Raw genomic sequence first — 15,689 nt, forward strand, 5'->3', positions numbered from 1 at the left:
TACTCTGGTTCGATTAGACCTTTTTTTTTTTTTTTTTTGCACCTTTTATTTGCTAATTTTTGAAACTTGAAACTTCGTCATGGATTATCAGGATCTTCAGTTTTGTGCTGTATACAAATGTTTTAACGCATCTGTCAAAGGGCCTAGCTCATTTTATTCCAATTTTCCTGCTTCTTATGATTCCAGCCGTCATGTTGCAGAAGATATATATAAAGCTGCTAACAACTGACAAGGGAACGGGACAAGATTTTCCTATCCCAAAAAAGAAGGCCAATTGAATATATGGGTATGGTTGTGTAGCTTATCATGACAACTTCACCATTGCTATTGTGTGTATACAACCCAGTTAATGGATTCTCCAGTATTTAAAAGTATTTTTCCAATTGAAAAGGTACGTAGATACACACATATATATGTATATATGTATATGTATGTATATATATGCATGTGTTTATGTATGTATACATACACACTTCGGGTGAGTTATTTTAATGAACAAGTCTTCTGTTATTTTGATTAGCCTTGAAGGTATGCACGTAGAAGATTATGCAATTTGCTGTCCCTCAATCATCTAAATGAACCTTCTCAGGGTGTTATCAAAGTGGATTCTGCTTTCTGAACCTATCTTCTTTGTCGACAAAAATCGTGTTCTTATATACGACGGAGTAGGATCCCAAACCAATACCAGTTTTAATCATGTCCGGCTCAAAAAATAAACGTCTAAACAAATAAGAGTGTGATCTGTTTTGTGAATCTACTTAATTTCATCATGAAAATGTACTCAGACTAGTGTCAATTAAAATATCATTGACTTGGACAAAGATATGATTAAAAAAAAACAAAATCTAAACTTAATTCGTGATACGCATCCACTTGGTGTGGATATTTGTGTCTGCTTTCTGGGATCAAACAAAGAAATGTTGATTTTCTTGTTGAATTTGTGTAGTAAATGGATTAGTCCGTTTCGTTTTTCAATTATAAAAATAGTTCTTTGAGGATTCGATCAAAAGTATGTAGCATGAGATACAATTCTTAAGTTACGAAATGAGTGGAAACTAAACTTAAGTTACAATTCATGTATAGAGTGCTGTTAGTTTATCAACAGAGAGGTAAAAATCGGATTGTTCATCTGCAATAGTATATTACTCCCAAGTACAAATGCTTGGATAGCAATATTCCAGTCTGAAAAATACAAACCACAAACTACAGATAATGCATGTTCAGCAATCCTGAGTTTAGTCCTGATGCAAATAGCCGGCTTCACAGATTACCATTCGTCCATAAGTTCAAGCTAGCCGGGCACGGTTTACTTTTCTAAAAGAATACACATTGACCTGGTCTCAGAAAGCTAGAAATCTTACAAGTGAGTGAGCGGCAACGTCTTAAATTGGTAAAGCCAGCCGGTCTTAATCTTATATTGCAGGAGGAGCCTCTATAAATAACCATCTCAAGTGGGCTGTCTTCATCACCACTCTCAAAACATAAAACATTCCACATACAGTACTACTCAGGTCTTTCAGTGCTCTACCTCCTTATTTTTGTCACTGGTTGGGATGGCGAAAAATTCTGTTTTGTTGGCTTTGCTAGCTCTCAGTTTCTCCTACCTCACTTCGGCATTTGATCCATCACCATTGCAAGACTTCTGCGTGGCAAAAGCCACAACCACAGGTATTAAAGTGCACTGGATTTGACCTTTTTTTTTTTTAGTTGCCCTCCAAACAATTACGAGGAGGAAATGTTTTATCTTTTGTTGTAGGATTCAAAAATTTTTCTGTATCTGAATATGAAGGCGTTCGATTCACTCACACTTCTATTTTTCTTGTATGGTGTGTTACAGTGAAACTGAATGGCCTGGCGTGCAAGGATCCAAGCCGCGTTCATGCAAATGATTTCTTCTTCAGAGGCTTGCACATTGCTGGCAACACATCAAATGCTGCGGGCTTCGGGGCTACACAAGTATCCGCAGCTCAAATACGCGGACTTAACACTCTCGGCATCTCACTGGTTCGCCTTGATTTTGCACCGGGGGGAATCAACGCCCCACACATTCACCCCAGGGCCAGCGAGATGCTCACGGTTCTTGATGGAGCTCTTGAAGTTGGCTTCGTAACTTCTAATCCTGATAACAAGCTTTTCGTCAAGGTTCTTCAGAAAGGGGACGTCTTTGTGTTTCCAGTGGGACTTGTCCACTACCAAAGAAACGTCGGTAACAGCAATGCCGTTGCGCTTTCTGGTCTCAACAGTCAAAATCCTGGCCTCGTAAGCGTTGCTAGTTCTGTCTTTGGATCAGAACCAGGAATCAGCAGAGAAGCGCTCGCCAAGGCGTTCCAAATTGACGCGAACACTGTCGATAAAATTAATGTATCCAAGTTCTAGAGGATCAAAACTGGAGTCAAACTACGACGAGTTCACTGTTTGAGTGTTTGATTGATTGTTTTTGTTGGTTTTTTATTATAAATAAAAAAATAAGTGAAAGTGGGATCTTGATTGACGAAACGGTCTACATAATATGAAAGATTGGTTCTTTTCCATCCCTCTCTATCTGTCTTGGCATCAGAAATAAGGTTAGATTTGGCATGGAAAAGTTAACCGCACACAACAATAATAAAAAATAATAGGAGCAAATTATCCCAGTGGCCACTAAACTTTTCCCATCGTCGAGTTTTGGTCACTCAACTATTAAAAGCCTGGTTTTGACCATCAAACTGTATAAAAGGTAGACTCGAGCCCATTCTGTTAGATTTAGTCGTTAACTTCGCAGAGGTGTCCGTTTGCGCGATTTCCAATACAAAAGGTAGGGTCAATTTAGGAAGTCGAAAATATATCTTCTTGTTCTTCTTGTATAAAGCTAATAAAGATTACTTACCCGAGAGAAACTACAAGAGAAGGAAATGGAAGAAGCCCAACTTGGATTAGAGGAAGCAGGACCAAGATCAACGCCACCAAGAGCCGGGCCAGCAAGATCCATGCCACCTACATCGTTGACACCCATTTTGCCTACTTGTGTTTGTGGGATGAAGACAGTAATGATAACTTCATGGACTGCACAAAATCCGGGAAGAAGATTTGCCAAATGCGCATTGGAGGAGGTTTGTAACATTTTTTTAGATACTTAATTTATTATTGTGTAAGAAATATAATGAATTTGTTTTTTTTTTAAGGATGGCTGTGGCTATTGGGGTTGGATAGATGATGAAATGTGCGCTCGATCTACAATGATTATACCGGGTCTACTCAGAAAGATCAATGGAATGGAGGAAAAAATGGTTGAATTTGAAAAAGCTGCAAGAAAGTGGGAAGCAAAAGCTGTGAAATTGGAGGGTAAAATGAAGCCACTTCAAACTGAAATTGCCAAGTACAAATCAGCCAATAAGCGACTCATTCGATGCGCAGTGTTGCCTTGGCTAATAGTTGTCTTAGCAATGTTAGTTATGAGAATAGATAATTCTGGTGGCATGCTACAAATTTGTGGCATCGTTGAAAATCCTTGAAGAATAGCTACTCTGTTGTAATGGTAGCATATTGAAAGGGAAAGGGCAAATGGCTTTATAAAGCCCCTTTTGTACCCCTCTGTATAAATATTTTGATGTATAAAAGTTGTATTGTTCACATGAATAAATAGTTATTATTTGGTGTCAAAAAAGGTTTGAAACAACACATTTCAGTTCTACTAATTTCATCAATAAATGACAGAGACATAAGAACTAAACAAAAGTGCTGCATTAACATAGAACAATCTGTGTAGATTGGACAAAATAAATTGTTTGTACATATGAACCATGTTCGTAATAGGTCAGCATATCAAATCCAAAACAAACTTCATACAAAAAGACAAAATGCAGTTGAATTATGTCCCAATCTAGCTATAGCTTTACTTCCTCTTCAATTTGATCCTCTTTTGACTCTTGGTTGTCCTTTGGTAGTTGTTGCTGAAGTTCCTCCTCTTCTAGTACCAGCTCTACTTCATTTTCCTCTCCAATTTCCAACAGTGAAAGGAGGTTCTTTATCTAAATATGCATAATTGGCATTGATCCGCCCCTTTTCTGAATCTGTTAACTTTCGTTTTCCTGCTTTCCTTTGTTGATGAGCCCCTTGGCTCTGAGACTGTTGTTGGTTTTGTACAACTTCCTGCTATCGATGCTGTGCATGTTCACTTTCCTCAACAGCAGATTGTGATTGCTGTTCTTGTTGGTTCTGCTGATACTCTTGATCCTGCTGCTGCTGTTGATTCTGCTGTTGTTGCTGATCCTGCTGCTGTTGCTGCTGCTGATGTTGATTCTGTTGCTGGTGTTGCTGATTTTGCTGCTGCTGATATTGATCCTGCTGCTGGTGTTGCTGGTGCTGCTGTTGGGTCTGCTGCTGCCTCTGGTGCTGCTGTTGGGTCTGATGATGCTGCATCTGATGCTGGTGTTGGGTCTGATGATGCTGCCTCTGGTGCTGGTGTTGGGTCTGATGTTGCCTCTGGTGCTGGTGTTGGGTCTGTTCATGCTGACTCTGGTGCTGGTGTTGGTTCTGCTGTTGTTGCTGCATATTCTTAGAACCACGCTGCTGTTGTTGGTTCTGCTGCTGCTCCTCGCTATCCTGATTCTGCTGTTGTTGATTGTCTTGTTGCTGCACCTTGCAACCAGCTGCATTATGGCCGGCAACACCACATTTTCTGCAATGGATGACTATTCTTCTCCGCAACCTGTTTCCAGTCTTTTGAGTTTCAGTAGGATCTCTTCTCCTGGCCTTCTTAGGTCTGCCAGGTTGCACTATCCTTTCTGGTGGATCAAGATCCACCCCATCAGCTTCAGGCCACATTACTTGTCCATTGATAGGATACAAAATATTTTTGTAAATTTTTAGAAACAGATCTCTGTTGTAGCAGTCATACACCTCTTTATAGGGGTCGCCATTATTTCTGTGAATTGCTGCAATAGCATGACAGCAAGGAATACCTGATAGATCCCACAGTTTGCATGTGCAGGATTTTTTCTTTAAATAAACAGCAAACTGGGCCCCCCTTGGTCCCCTAACCTGGTATCCATCCACAGCATTTCAAATGGTCCTCCATTGTCTTGATTCTATCACCCTATCATCAATTATTTTTTTAATTAGTGGGCCAATGGACAATTCAAACTTCTCCATTGCAGTTGTTCTTCTCTGTATCCTCTCCATCAGAAATATCCTAATGGACTCTAACATTGTGATAATTGACTGCTGCCTAGCTTCAAGTATATGACCATTAAAACTTTCACACAAATTATTAACCAACATATCGCATCGAGTATGTTCTGAAAAAAAAGTCTTACACCAATGACTGGAATGTGGTGCTTTCTTCACCCATTCATATGCTTCCTTGTCAAAATTTTCCAGATCTGCTGCTGCTTTCTTGAATAGTCCTTCAGTAGTACTTGCTGCAATGTTCCACAGTTTTGTCTTCAGGGCAAGTCCACGATGTTTCTTCTTGAAGTTGTTATACAGGTGCTGCACACAGTATCTGTGCTCACTGTTTGGTAGTACCTCAGATAATGCTCGGTCAAGACCCTATAAATTATTACAAACAAAAGGCATTAGTAAATTGAAACAGATTTGTGTACTGTGCATATACAAAGGGAAGGAGTTAATACCTTCTGCTGGTCAGAAACAAAGGTGAAGCTGTACCCATTTTCAATCTGCAAGTCATTCTTCAGCAGCTCAAAAAACCATTTCCACTGTTCAGTTGCTTCCCTCTCAACCACTGCCCAAGCAATGGGCCACCATCCATTGTTGGGATCTACTCCAATAGCAGTCAACAGCTGTCCCCGATATTCAGCCTTTATGTGGCATCCATCAACCCCAATAATGGGCCTACAACCGTCAAGAAAGCCTTGTTTTAATGGTCCCAAACAGCAATAAAGTCTCATGAATTTTGGGTTGCATTCAAGTTGTCTGAAGGGAGTAAACATAACTTCCATTGTGGTATTTGGGTGTGTCCTCTTAATTTCTGCACAATATCTCCATATGTCCTTATATTGCTGCTCTGCATTCCCTTGAATCTCCTTTTTAGCAATTGCCCTTGCATTGTATGCCACCTATTTTGAAATTTCAGCTTTGAAGTCCTCATCAACTATTTGTCTTAATAATCTTGGAGGCATTTCAACATTACATCTAAATCTCTCCATGTACTTGTTTGCAAGCCACTTAGCAGAAATATTCTTGTTCTTCCATACATGACTGCAGTTTGTGTGCTCATTATTCATGCTCTTGACAACCAAATCAGCTATTCCAAGTTCCCTCTCAACTGAAGCATAAACAAACCATTGGCAAGGAGGTTTGCATTTTACTCTAAACCTTTTTTTTTCATTTGTGTATGGCTTTACTGGTTTTCCTTTCATGATGGAATATGTTCTAACAGCTAATCTTAGCTGTTCAGCTGACTCAAATTTCATTCCTATGTGAAACTCAAAATTAGGGTCTTTTAGATCTCTCTCCGGATTGAAATCAACATACCTATTCCTCCAGTCATCATCATTCTCTTCATCTGAGGAGCCAGCATCACTATGCAACTCAGTCACCACTGTGTCTTTATCTAATGCATGGACATCATCTAAATGAGGAGCTGCCTCTTCTCCTGATGTTCTATTGTTGTTTCTTCTCCTTCTAACTTGCTTCTTCCTCCGCGACTGTTGGTTTCCAGTTCCCACATCCGTGGGTTGTTCTTCATTTGTCTCAGGCTGCTGCTGATGTTCAAATTCAGTTTCAAGTCCTGATTGTTGTGACCATGGATCCATCCCAGCTGTTTGTTGTTGTCTGCCTAGCTCATCTACAACTGATTCTTGCTGTTGTGCAGCATTATTACAATCATCATTAGAATTGGGATGCTGTGAAGATCTAGGTTGCTCTGTATTTGAAGAATCCACACCAGATTTTAGCCCCTCAACAATCAATTCTTCTAACATTTCTTCATCCCTACAGAAATCCCTATCAGCACTAAAGCGATCACAGTCTCCATCCGAATCAGTATCAGTCTCCACTTGGCCATCTATATTTCCTCTATCATTTGCATCCCCATCATCCCCATTATTCAAGGCATTCTCTTTAGAAGAGTTCCCAACATCTATCTTGCCAATTGATCTTGTAAATGGCACTAGTTCAAATCCAGGTTCCCTAATAACATTTCCATTTTCGTCAAGTTCCTCGATGGTGACTGCGGCTTTTTTACTCAGCTGTAGATCAGAAGGAAGGGAATTTGTGGCCATCATCTTGATTTCATTCTTTGACTGGTGGTCACAGTACACCTCCATGATTTTATGCTTATAAGCCCAATTGCAAAAACTGATAATGGCTTTATCAGTAGATAATTCCTTCAACCCATTTCGAAAATCTTTTCCAGGCTCAACATAGTAATACACCATACATCCATAATGCCCTAATTTATCCACCATGTAGTTTATTTCATGCACAGACATTGTTTCCGCATCACATAAATCAACATAATCTACATGCCCATCAATGTATCTGTAATTTTGCCAATTGAATTTACCCCCATGATACATTCGTATGGTGAACAGAGAAGAACCTGGCACTGCATGACATGCGATTAGTTAAAAAAATTAAAATTTTAGTCAAAACTAGTAAACCCAAATTCAATGAATGAATTATTTATTAACCCCTTTTTCCAGCATTAAGAATACTTTAATCAGTGTACTATGAAATCTCTATGCTTTATTGCAAAAAGCCAAAACAACGATAAAATGTAGCCCATACATACATGAAACACACAATCTATTCTGGGATGTGGATAACTAAACAAACTTAGGGATTTTAAAACTTTACCGTATGCATCAGATGGATCAAAATGCTGGCCCCTTGGTCTAATCACCCACTTGGGCCACTCCATCGTTCCACGAAATGAAGATCTTGTTTGTCAACCCGTTTTGCTGTCGCTCAATCCCCCAAAATTCTTCGTTGTTGCGTTTTTCTTTAATTGTCAATTGTTTGATGTTTGGGTTTAGGCAAGGAAGAAGAAGAACAGATGCATGGGAGAGGAAGAAGAGGTGCAAGTGATATTTTCGACTTCCTAAATTGACCCTACCTTTTGTATTGGAAATCGCGCGGATAGACACCTCTGCGAAGTTAACGACTAAATCTAACAGAATGGGCTCGAGTCTACTTTTTATACAGTTTGATGGTCAAAACCAGCCTTTTAATAGTTGAGTGACCAAAACTCGACGATGGGAAAAGTGTAGTGGCCACTGGGATAATTTGCTCAAAATAATAGTCAGGATTAATGTTTTAAAAGGCGGAGGCGTGAAGCGAGCATTATGAATGATGTTGAATTGGGCAAAAGTCCCATGGTGCGGCGCAAAAGCCCCATGGACCTTAGAGATTCTTAGGTTCTAAGTGCTGATGATGTAATTCTAAGTGTTAAATTATAATTTTTTTGACAGGAAATATGTAATGTTGTTAGTTGAAATGCTATTGTTGCTGTTAATTAAAGTATTAAATTGAATAATGGTCAGATCACTTTGCATAAAATCATATGCGTATTTTTTTTTTCTGACGTTGTGGGTATCTGTCAGGGTCCAGAAATCATAAACGCGGAAATTGAATTTGGGAGAGAGGGAAGAGACGAAGAAGAAGAAGAAGATTTGCAGAGAAGAGTGAGTAAGAGAGAAATGATAGAGAGAGAATCAAAAGAAGAATCTGAATTTCTGTTAATTTCTTGCATGCCCTTTCCCACCAATCATTCGGGTACAAATAGGACATCTAACAACCTGTAACTAATTCAGTTACCAATCCGGTGCTAAGTGTGGCCAAAACGCCACCGTTCTACTTATACAATTCATTTGGCCCTAAACTATTTCAAAACGTCACCGTTCCACTTATTCCTTCAATTTAGCCCTAATCCCGCCCCAAAACGACACCGTCTCAGGCTCTTTATTCTCCTATCTTGACATTACCTCCCGCAAAAAGAAAAGTCTTGTCCTCAAGACTGGAATTGAGGAAATTGTGATGAGATGAAATCTCTGTCTTCCCATGAAGCTTCCTCCTCTCCGAGCTGGCCCCACTTGATCAGGAATTGAATTATTGGCTGGCCTTGGCGTAGAACAACCCTCCTTTGCAAGATAGATTCTGGCTGTAAAGGACATTGGTTTGTACTGTCAAACTGAGGTAGATTCCCCGAAACTGGTTGTAGTGGTCCAATCTTCTTCTTTAGCTGGGAGACGTGAAAAACTGGGTGAATTCTAGATCCCGCAGGCAACTTCAGACGATAGGCTACTATTCCCACCTTAGCTTCTACCTGGAAAGGCCCATAGAACCTGGCCGCAAGCTTGAGGCATTTCCTGATGGCAACTGTCTGCTGTCGATAAGGTTGGAGCTTGAGGAAAACCCAGTCACCCACCTCAAACGATCGTTCAGAACGCTGCTTATCAGCAAAGAATTTCATTCGCTGCTGTGCCTTAGCTAAGTGCTCTCGGATGCTCCCAGAAATGCGTATCCTTTCCTGAAGAAGTTGAGCTGCTGAAGGGATAATGGTATCTAGGTAGGGTCCCAGAGATAGTGGAATAGGTTTGTAGCCATATAATGCTTCAAATGGAGATAGCTGCAAACTGGATGGTAGGATGAGTTGTACCACCATTCTGCCAAAGCTAACCATTTACTCCACTGGTTGGGAAATTCCCCAGTCATACACCTTAAGTAGGATTCCACGCATTGGTTCACCCTTTCACTTTGCCCGTCTGATTGAGGGTGGTAAGCTGAGCTGTAGTGTAACTCGGTGCCAATTAGTTTGAACAGTTCGCTCCAAAAGGTACTGGTAAAGATCCTATCTCTATCTGATACTATGGACTCTGGTAGTCCATGCAACCTGAAAATGTTGTCTAAGAAGATCTGAGCTACCTGTTTGGCAGAGAATGGATGAGCCAAGGCTATGAAGTGTCCAACCTTGGTCAATCTATCAATGACCACCATGATAGTGTTGAAGCCTTGTGAACTGGGTAGATTTTCTATGAAATCCATGGTGAGGTGTGTCCAAGCCATTCTAGGAATAGGTAGGGGTTGTAACAGTCCAGGAGCATGAACATGCTCAGCTTTAAACCTCTGGCAGACATCACAGTTCCGTATAAACTGGATAACATCATTTTTCATGCCTGGCCAAAAGAATAAGGATTTAACTCTTTGCCAACAACCTCTTTGACCTGAATGCCCTCCCACAGCAGAAGAATGTAGAGTCTGGATTATCCTATTCCTCAGAGCAGTAGTCGAACCTACATAAATCCTGCCTTTGTATTTTAGAAGGTCATTGCTCCATTCATACAGTGGCTGGGAAGAAGGATCTACCACTAATTGGGACATAACATCCTTGTACTGGCTATTAGAAGCGTAGCTTTCCTGCAGCTCCTGCATCCAATTTGGCTTAACTGCTGACAGTGCTAGACAAGAGCCTGTAGGAAATGAACTTCCTTCATGCAATCTGGATAGAGCATCTGCTACCCTGTTTTCCACTCCTTTTTTATACTGAATTTCATAGTATAATCCCAGTAGTTTTGTTAACCACTTGTGCTGTAGGATAGTTGTAAGCTTTTGATCCAGCAAGTACTTCAACGACTGGTGATCAGTCTTAATGACAAAATGGTAACCTACCAGGTAATGTCTCCATTTAGTAACTGCCATGACCAGGGCCAGTAACTCTTTTTCATAGGCAGAGAGTCCCGGATTCTTTGGTGACAAGGCCTTGCTCAAAAAAGCAATAGGGTGACCCTCCTGCATCAGCACTGCCCCAATACCACCTCCACTGGCATCAGTCTCAATAACAAAAGGCTTCTGAAAATCTGGTAACCTTAAGACAGGGGCAGTGCACATTATATGCTTTAGAGTTAGGAAAGCCTCCTGAGCCTCTGAATTCCATGCAAAACTGTCTTTCTTGAGTAATGCAGTAAGAGGCCTGCAGATAATGCCATAATGCTTGACGAATCTTCTGTAATAGCCAGTCAACCCCAAGAACCCTCTCAGTTCCTTGATTGTCTTTGGGGATGGCCAGCTCACAATACTGTCAATTTTTGATCTGTCCATGGACACTCCTTTTTCTGTTATGGTGTGACCAAGGTAGTCCACCGTGTGATGTGCAAATGAACATTTCGAACGCTTTGCAAACAATTTGTGCTCCCTTAAAACTGATAACACAATTTGCAAGTGCTGCAAGTGTAATTCTAAGGATGGACTGTAGACCAGGATATCATCAAAAAAAACTAGGACAAATTTTCTCAGGTATGGCTGGAATACCTGATTCATGAGGGCCTGGAATGTAGCTGGTGCGTTTGTGAGTCCAAATGGCATCACCAGGAACTCATAGTGGCCACAGTGGGTTTGAAAAGCAGTTTTGTATGTATCCTTTGATTTAACTCTGATTTGATGATAGCCAGATGTGAGATCCAACTTGGACTTATATTTGGATCCTGCCAGCTCATTGATCAGTTCATCCACATTTGGTATGGGGTATCTGTCTTTGATAGTCATCTCATTTAATTTTCTGTAGTCAACACAGAAACGCCATGTTTCCTCCTTCTTTTTAACCAACAGAACGGGTGAGGCAAATGGGCTGTTACTATGGATTATGATTCCATGTTGCAGCATATCCTTGACTTGTTGCTCAATTTCCCCATTCTGCGAGTGTGGATACCTGTAAGGCCGCATCTTGAAAGGCTGAGACTCAGATTTCAATGGAATTTCATGATCTACTCCCCTTGTAGGGGGCAACTCAGCAGGAGTTGCAAACACATCTGCAAATTCTTCAATGATATCTCGAACCTTTGCAGGGACATCAGCTTCCTTTCCCATGTCACCCTGGCCTAACCTCATGTTCATGCATAACTGCTTTCTGTACTCAATAAAGGTTCTCAGGTCGTTTCCTCTTATAAGGTCCAAGTCACAGTCTTCAGCTTGGCCCTGTAGGTGTATTGCTTCCCCCTGATCTTGTAAGGAAATGGTCAACTTATGGAAATCAAACGTAATGGGACTAAACTGGGTCATCCAATCAACCCCAAGTATCATATCCCAGCCACTCAGGTCCATAACCTTGAGATCATAGCAAAACCTGTGCTGATTGATTCCCCACACCACTTTAGGACATATTGCCTTACTAGTTACACAAGCTCCGTTTCCCACTATTATAGAAAAAGGCTGAACCAACTGATAAGGGATGTCAAAGGCAATTACCTTCTCACTGCTAATGTAGCTGTCTGAACTGCCAGTGTCCACCAGGATTAGCATCTCCTCTCCATCCAGTCTCCCCACTAGAGTTATAGTTTTCCTTTTTAGTGCCTCAGATAGTGTGTGCAGAGACATTTCCATGACCTGTCCGGGATTGCCTGTAGCCTCATCTTGCTCCCCTACTGCATCTTCAAACTCAGAATCCTCCTCCTCATCATTAATCAAGAAGTTCAAGTGACCAAGTTTACACTGGTGACCCTGCCCATACTTCTCTCCACACTTGAAGCAGAGACCATGGTTTCTTCTGTACTGTACTTCCTGCGGTGAAATCCTCCTGGACTCAAATTCTGTGGCAGAAACAGGCCTGCCTTTGAAGTGAGTGTTCTTGAAAGAGTTGACTGAAGGCGCTTTGTACTGTGAGCTGTGATTCTGTGGTTGAGAAAAATTTCTGGAAATCCCCAGCCTATTTTCTGAGACTGTCTTCCCACTTTCTTTGGAGTGTCTGGCTTGTAAGTTCAATGCACTCTCCTGTAAAATGGCTAGCTCAAAGGTTTCTGACAAGGATGTAGGCCTCAGCATCTTGATCATGGTCTTGATTTCGTCCTTCATTCCACTGATGAAACTGGATATAAAATACTCCTCGCTCAGATAGGGGTTCTTAGTAGTCATAAGGACTTTAAGCTCCTCGAACTGCTCTTGATACTCTTCCACTTTTCCAACTTGATGCAGCTTATTGAATTCCTCAACAATGTCCTTGCCTAGATTGTTATCGAACCTTCTACACAGTAGTTCTTCAAACATTTCCCAGGATATCCCCGGTTTCTCCATTTTGACTCCCTGGAACCACCTGTCCGCCTTCCCCTCCAGATACATTTCTATCACCTCCACCTTCTGATCCTCAGGTATCTGATAGTTTATACAGTATTTGTTGCATTTCCTAATCCAATCTCTTGGATTTTCTCCCGCGAATAGTGGTAGGTCAATTCTTGGGGGATTTGGAATAGTCACCTTACCTGTCTCCTTCCTTCCATTTCTATAGCCTTCGGTTCCAGTAGGCAATCTCTGGACGGGCGGTGGAGTTGGCAGCAGTGGCGGTTGATCAATTGGACGCCTCCCTGTTTCTGGACTCCACTTCTCCTTTTCCATCATCATTCTCATGAAGGCACTGAGTTCTTGTTTCAGTCCAGCCACCACTCCTTCTACTCGTTTGGTACCTTCTTCCATTTCTGCTCGGAGCTCCTCACGCATCTACTGTTGTTGGTGGCGCGAAGCGTCGAAGCTTTCTACCACCTCCTGAAGCTTAAATTCTTGTTTCTTGATTTGTTCCTCCAGGGTCTTAAACCTGGTGCTTTCCGCCATTGATACTAGTTCCAAGGATTCGCGAGCTCTGATACCACTTTGTCAGGGTCCAGAAATCATAAACGCGGAAATTGAATTTGGGAGAGAGGGAAGAGACGAAGAAGAAGAAGAAGATTTGCAGAGAAGAGTGAGTAAGAGAGAAATGATAGAGAGAGAATCAAAAGAAGAATCTGAATTTCTATTAATTTCTTGCATGCCCTTTCCCACCAATCATTCGGGTACAAATAGGACATCTAACAACCTGTAACTAATTCAGTTACCAATCCGGTGCTAAGTGTGGCCAAAACGCCACCGTTCTACTTATACAATTCATTTGGCCCTAAACTATTTCAAAACGTCACCGTTCCACTTATTCCTTCAATTTAGCCCTAATCCCGCCCCAAAACGACATCGTCTCAGGCTCTTTATTCTCCTATCCTGACAGTATCCGGGATTCGACGGATTATATTTTCGGACCCGACTATTCCCACTCCGCTTGTGCCCCTACCCCCAGAAGACACAAGACGATAACAGGGATCGAACCGCGACCACACGATGTCAGGACCTAAGGAGGCACCCCCAGCACCAGCCGAGCCAACCCCGAGGGGTTGAATAATAGATGCAAAATCAGAAGAGTAGGAATGGCAACGACCCCACCCCCGCCCCCCGCACTGCTGGCCACTAATTCTTCCCGCTCCAGCCCCCCACTCCCCCCCCCCCGCCCCACCCCTCTTCACCATATTATTGTAATTTTTTAGAGAAAAAAAGTGTTAGTGTGTTAAATGTAATTAGGAATTTAGTATAAATGTATTAGTAAATTTAGTATAACTAATTAATAATTTCTATTAGTAGACATGTATAATTATTAGTATAATTAATAATTTTAATTATATTACATATACTAATATACATTATATAATACTTATAAATAATAATATCATTATTATAAGTTTGTAACTAATTAAATTAAATATATTGTACATATAATTATACACATACATTTATATATATATATATAAATATTTAATTTTTTTAACGGGTACGAAGCCCTTCTCCATTAGACCCCGCAGGCACCCGTCCCAATTGCCATATCTGCAGAAGAGATAAATGTATATTTATGTAAAATTGCAAGGGAGTAAAACTAATACTATAATTTTATCATAAGCACTTTTAGAATGGGTCTCAAATCAATCGCAATATTCGAAGATGCCTTTCATGCATTTACCACTTTACGTAAATCCACAATAGGGTCATGTGAAAATTTTGAAACCTTAAGGAGGTCATGTGAAATTTATATAAAATCCCAAGAGGGTTATGAGTAATTTACCCAAAAATCAAAGATTTTCCCAAAGAAGAAAAAAAAAAAAAAGAATCGCAATTCAGATAGTATGCCTGCATTTGGGGGTCTAAGAAAGAATAAATATTTATTGTTTGTCTACTTTAATAATGGAAAGAAGCATGACTTATCATTATCGTCCACAAAATATGTTCATGATTTATAGAATTTTTCTGGTTAACTTTGTTTCAGACAACGTAATTAATATCCATTCCTTGAAACAAAAACTGATTAATCCTAATCTCCTAGAGTAATCCCATTTGAAATCCCCGAAGTACATGCAAGGCTTTTTTTTCTTTTTTTCTTTTTAAATCAGTTGCGCCTATGAAGTGAAAGAGTGTACATCAAGACATATTGAATAAACATTTTAGGCAGTAGAAATCATTGTCAATAACTAGGTTTGATAAATTAACATGAAGCCAGAAGTATCCATTACATGCATGATCAAAGATATAATGAGATTAAATGTTTCGCATATCAGGGAATTTATTGAGAATCGGGAAAGACAAACAGGAAAACAGAATCACGAAAGAGCTGGTATGAGTTTCATAATCAACTTGGAGAGAATTCCTTCCATATCATTTTAGATGTTTCAGTCTACCTAAACTCAAGTAGATGGGCCATCAGTGGCCTTGGGACTTTGGGCGTGGCATACTTTCCCACCCAATCACTATTTGGTCCATTCCCTGGGAAAGCCACCTGCTTATATTATGGTCCTTTCATCTACAGTATTTATTTCTGGGCTAGGACATATGGCACATTATTATCTTAGCATTATTGAGCTTGGCTCTTGCTCAACGGCTATATTTTCTGCTCAGCCACTTCTCCACCAGCTAAC

General features: G+C 40.6%; 1 protein-coding gene across 1 annotated transcript; it reads left to right on the top strand.

Moving 5' to 3' along the window:
* Nucleotides 1-1,479: 1,479 nt before the first annotated feature.
* Nucleotides 1,480-2,490, top strand: LOC113695125 (putative germin-like protein 2-1). Its single transcript, XM_072054100.1, has 2 exons — nt 1,480-1,668; nt 1,838-2,490. The coding sequence occupies exons 1-2, from the start codon at nt 1,554-1,556 to the stop codon at nt 2,374-2,376; spliced, it is 654 nt and encodes a 217-aa protein (XP_071910201.1). The 5' UTR covers nt 1,480-1,553; the 3' UTR covers nt 2,377-2,490.
* The last annotated feature ends 13,199 nt before the right edge of the window (nt 2,491-15,689 follow it).

This window comes from Coffea arabica, chromosome 6e (genome assembly GCF_036785885.1).
Source record: "Coffea arabica cultivar ET-39 chromosome 6e, Coffea Arabica ET-39 HiFi, whole genome shotgun sequence".
NCBI lineage: Eukaryota > Viridiplantae > Streptophyta > Magnoliopsida > Gentianales > Rubiaceae > Coffea > Coffea arabica.

Coding starts and splice junctions, on each gene's coding strand:
- LOC113695125 (XM_072054100.1), top strand. CDS start 1,554: ATGGCGAAAAATTCTGTTTTGTTGGCTTTGCTAGCTCTCAGTTTCTCC. Junction 1,669..1,837: donor GGCAAAAGCCACAACCACAG/GTATTAAAGTGC, acceptor GGTGTGTTACAG/TGAAACTGAATGGCCTGGCG.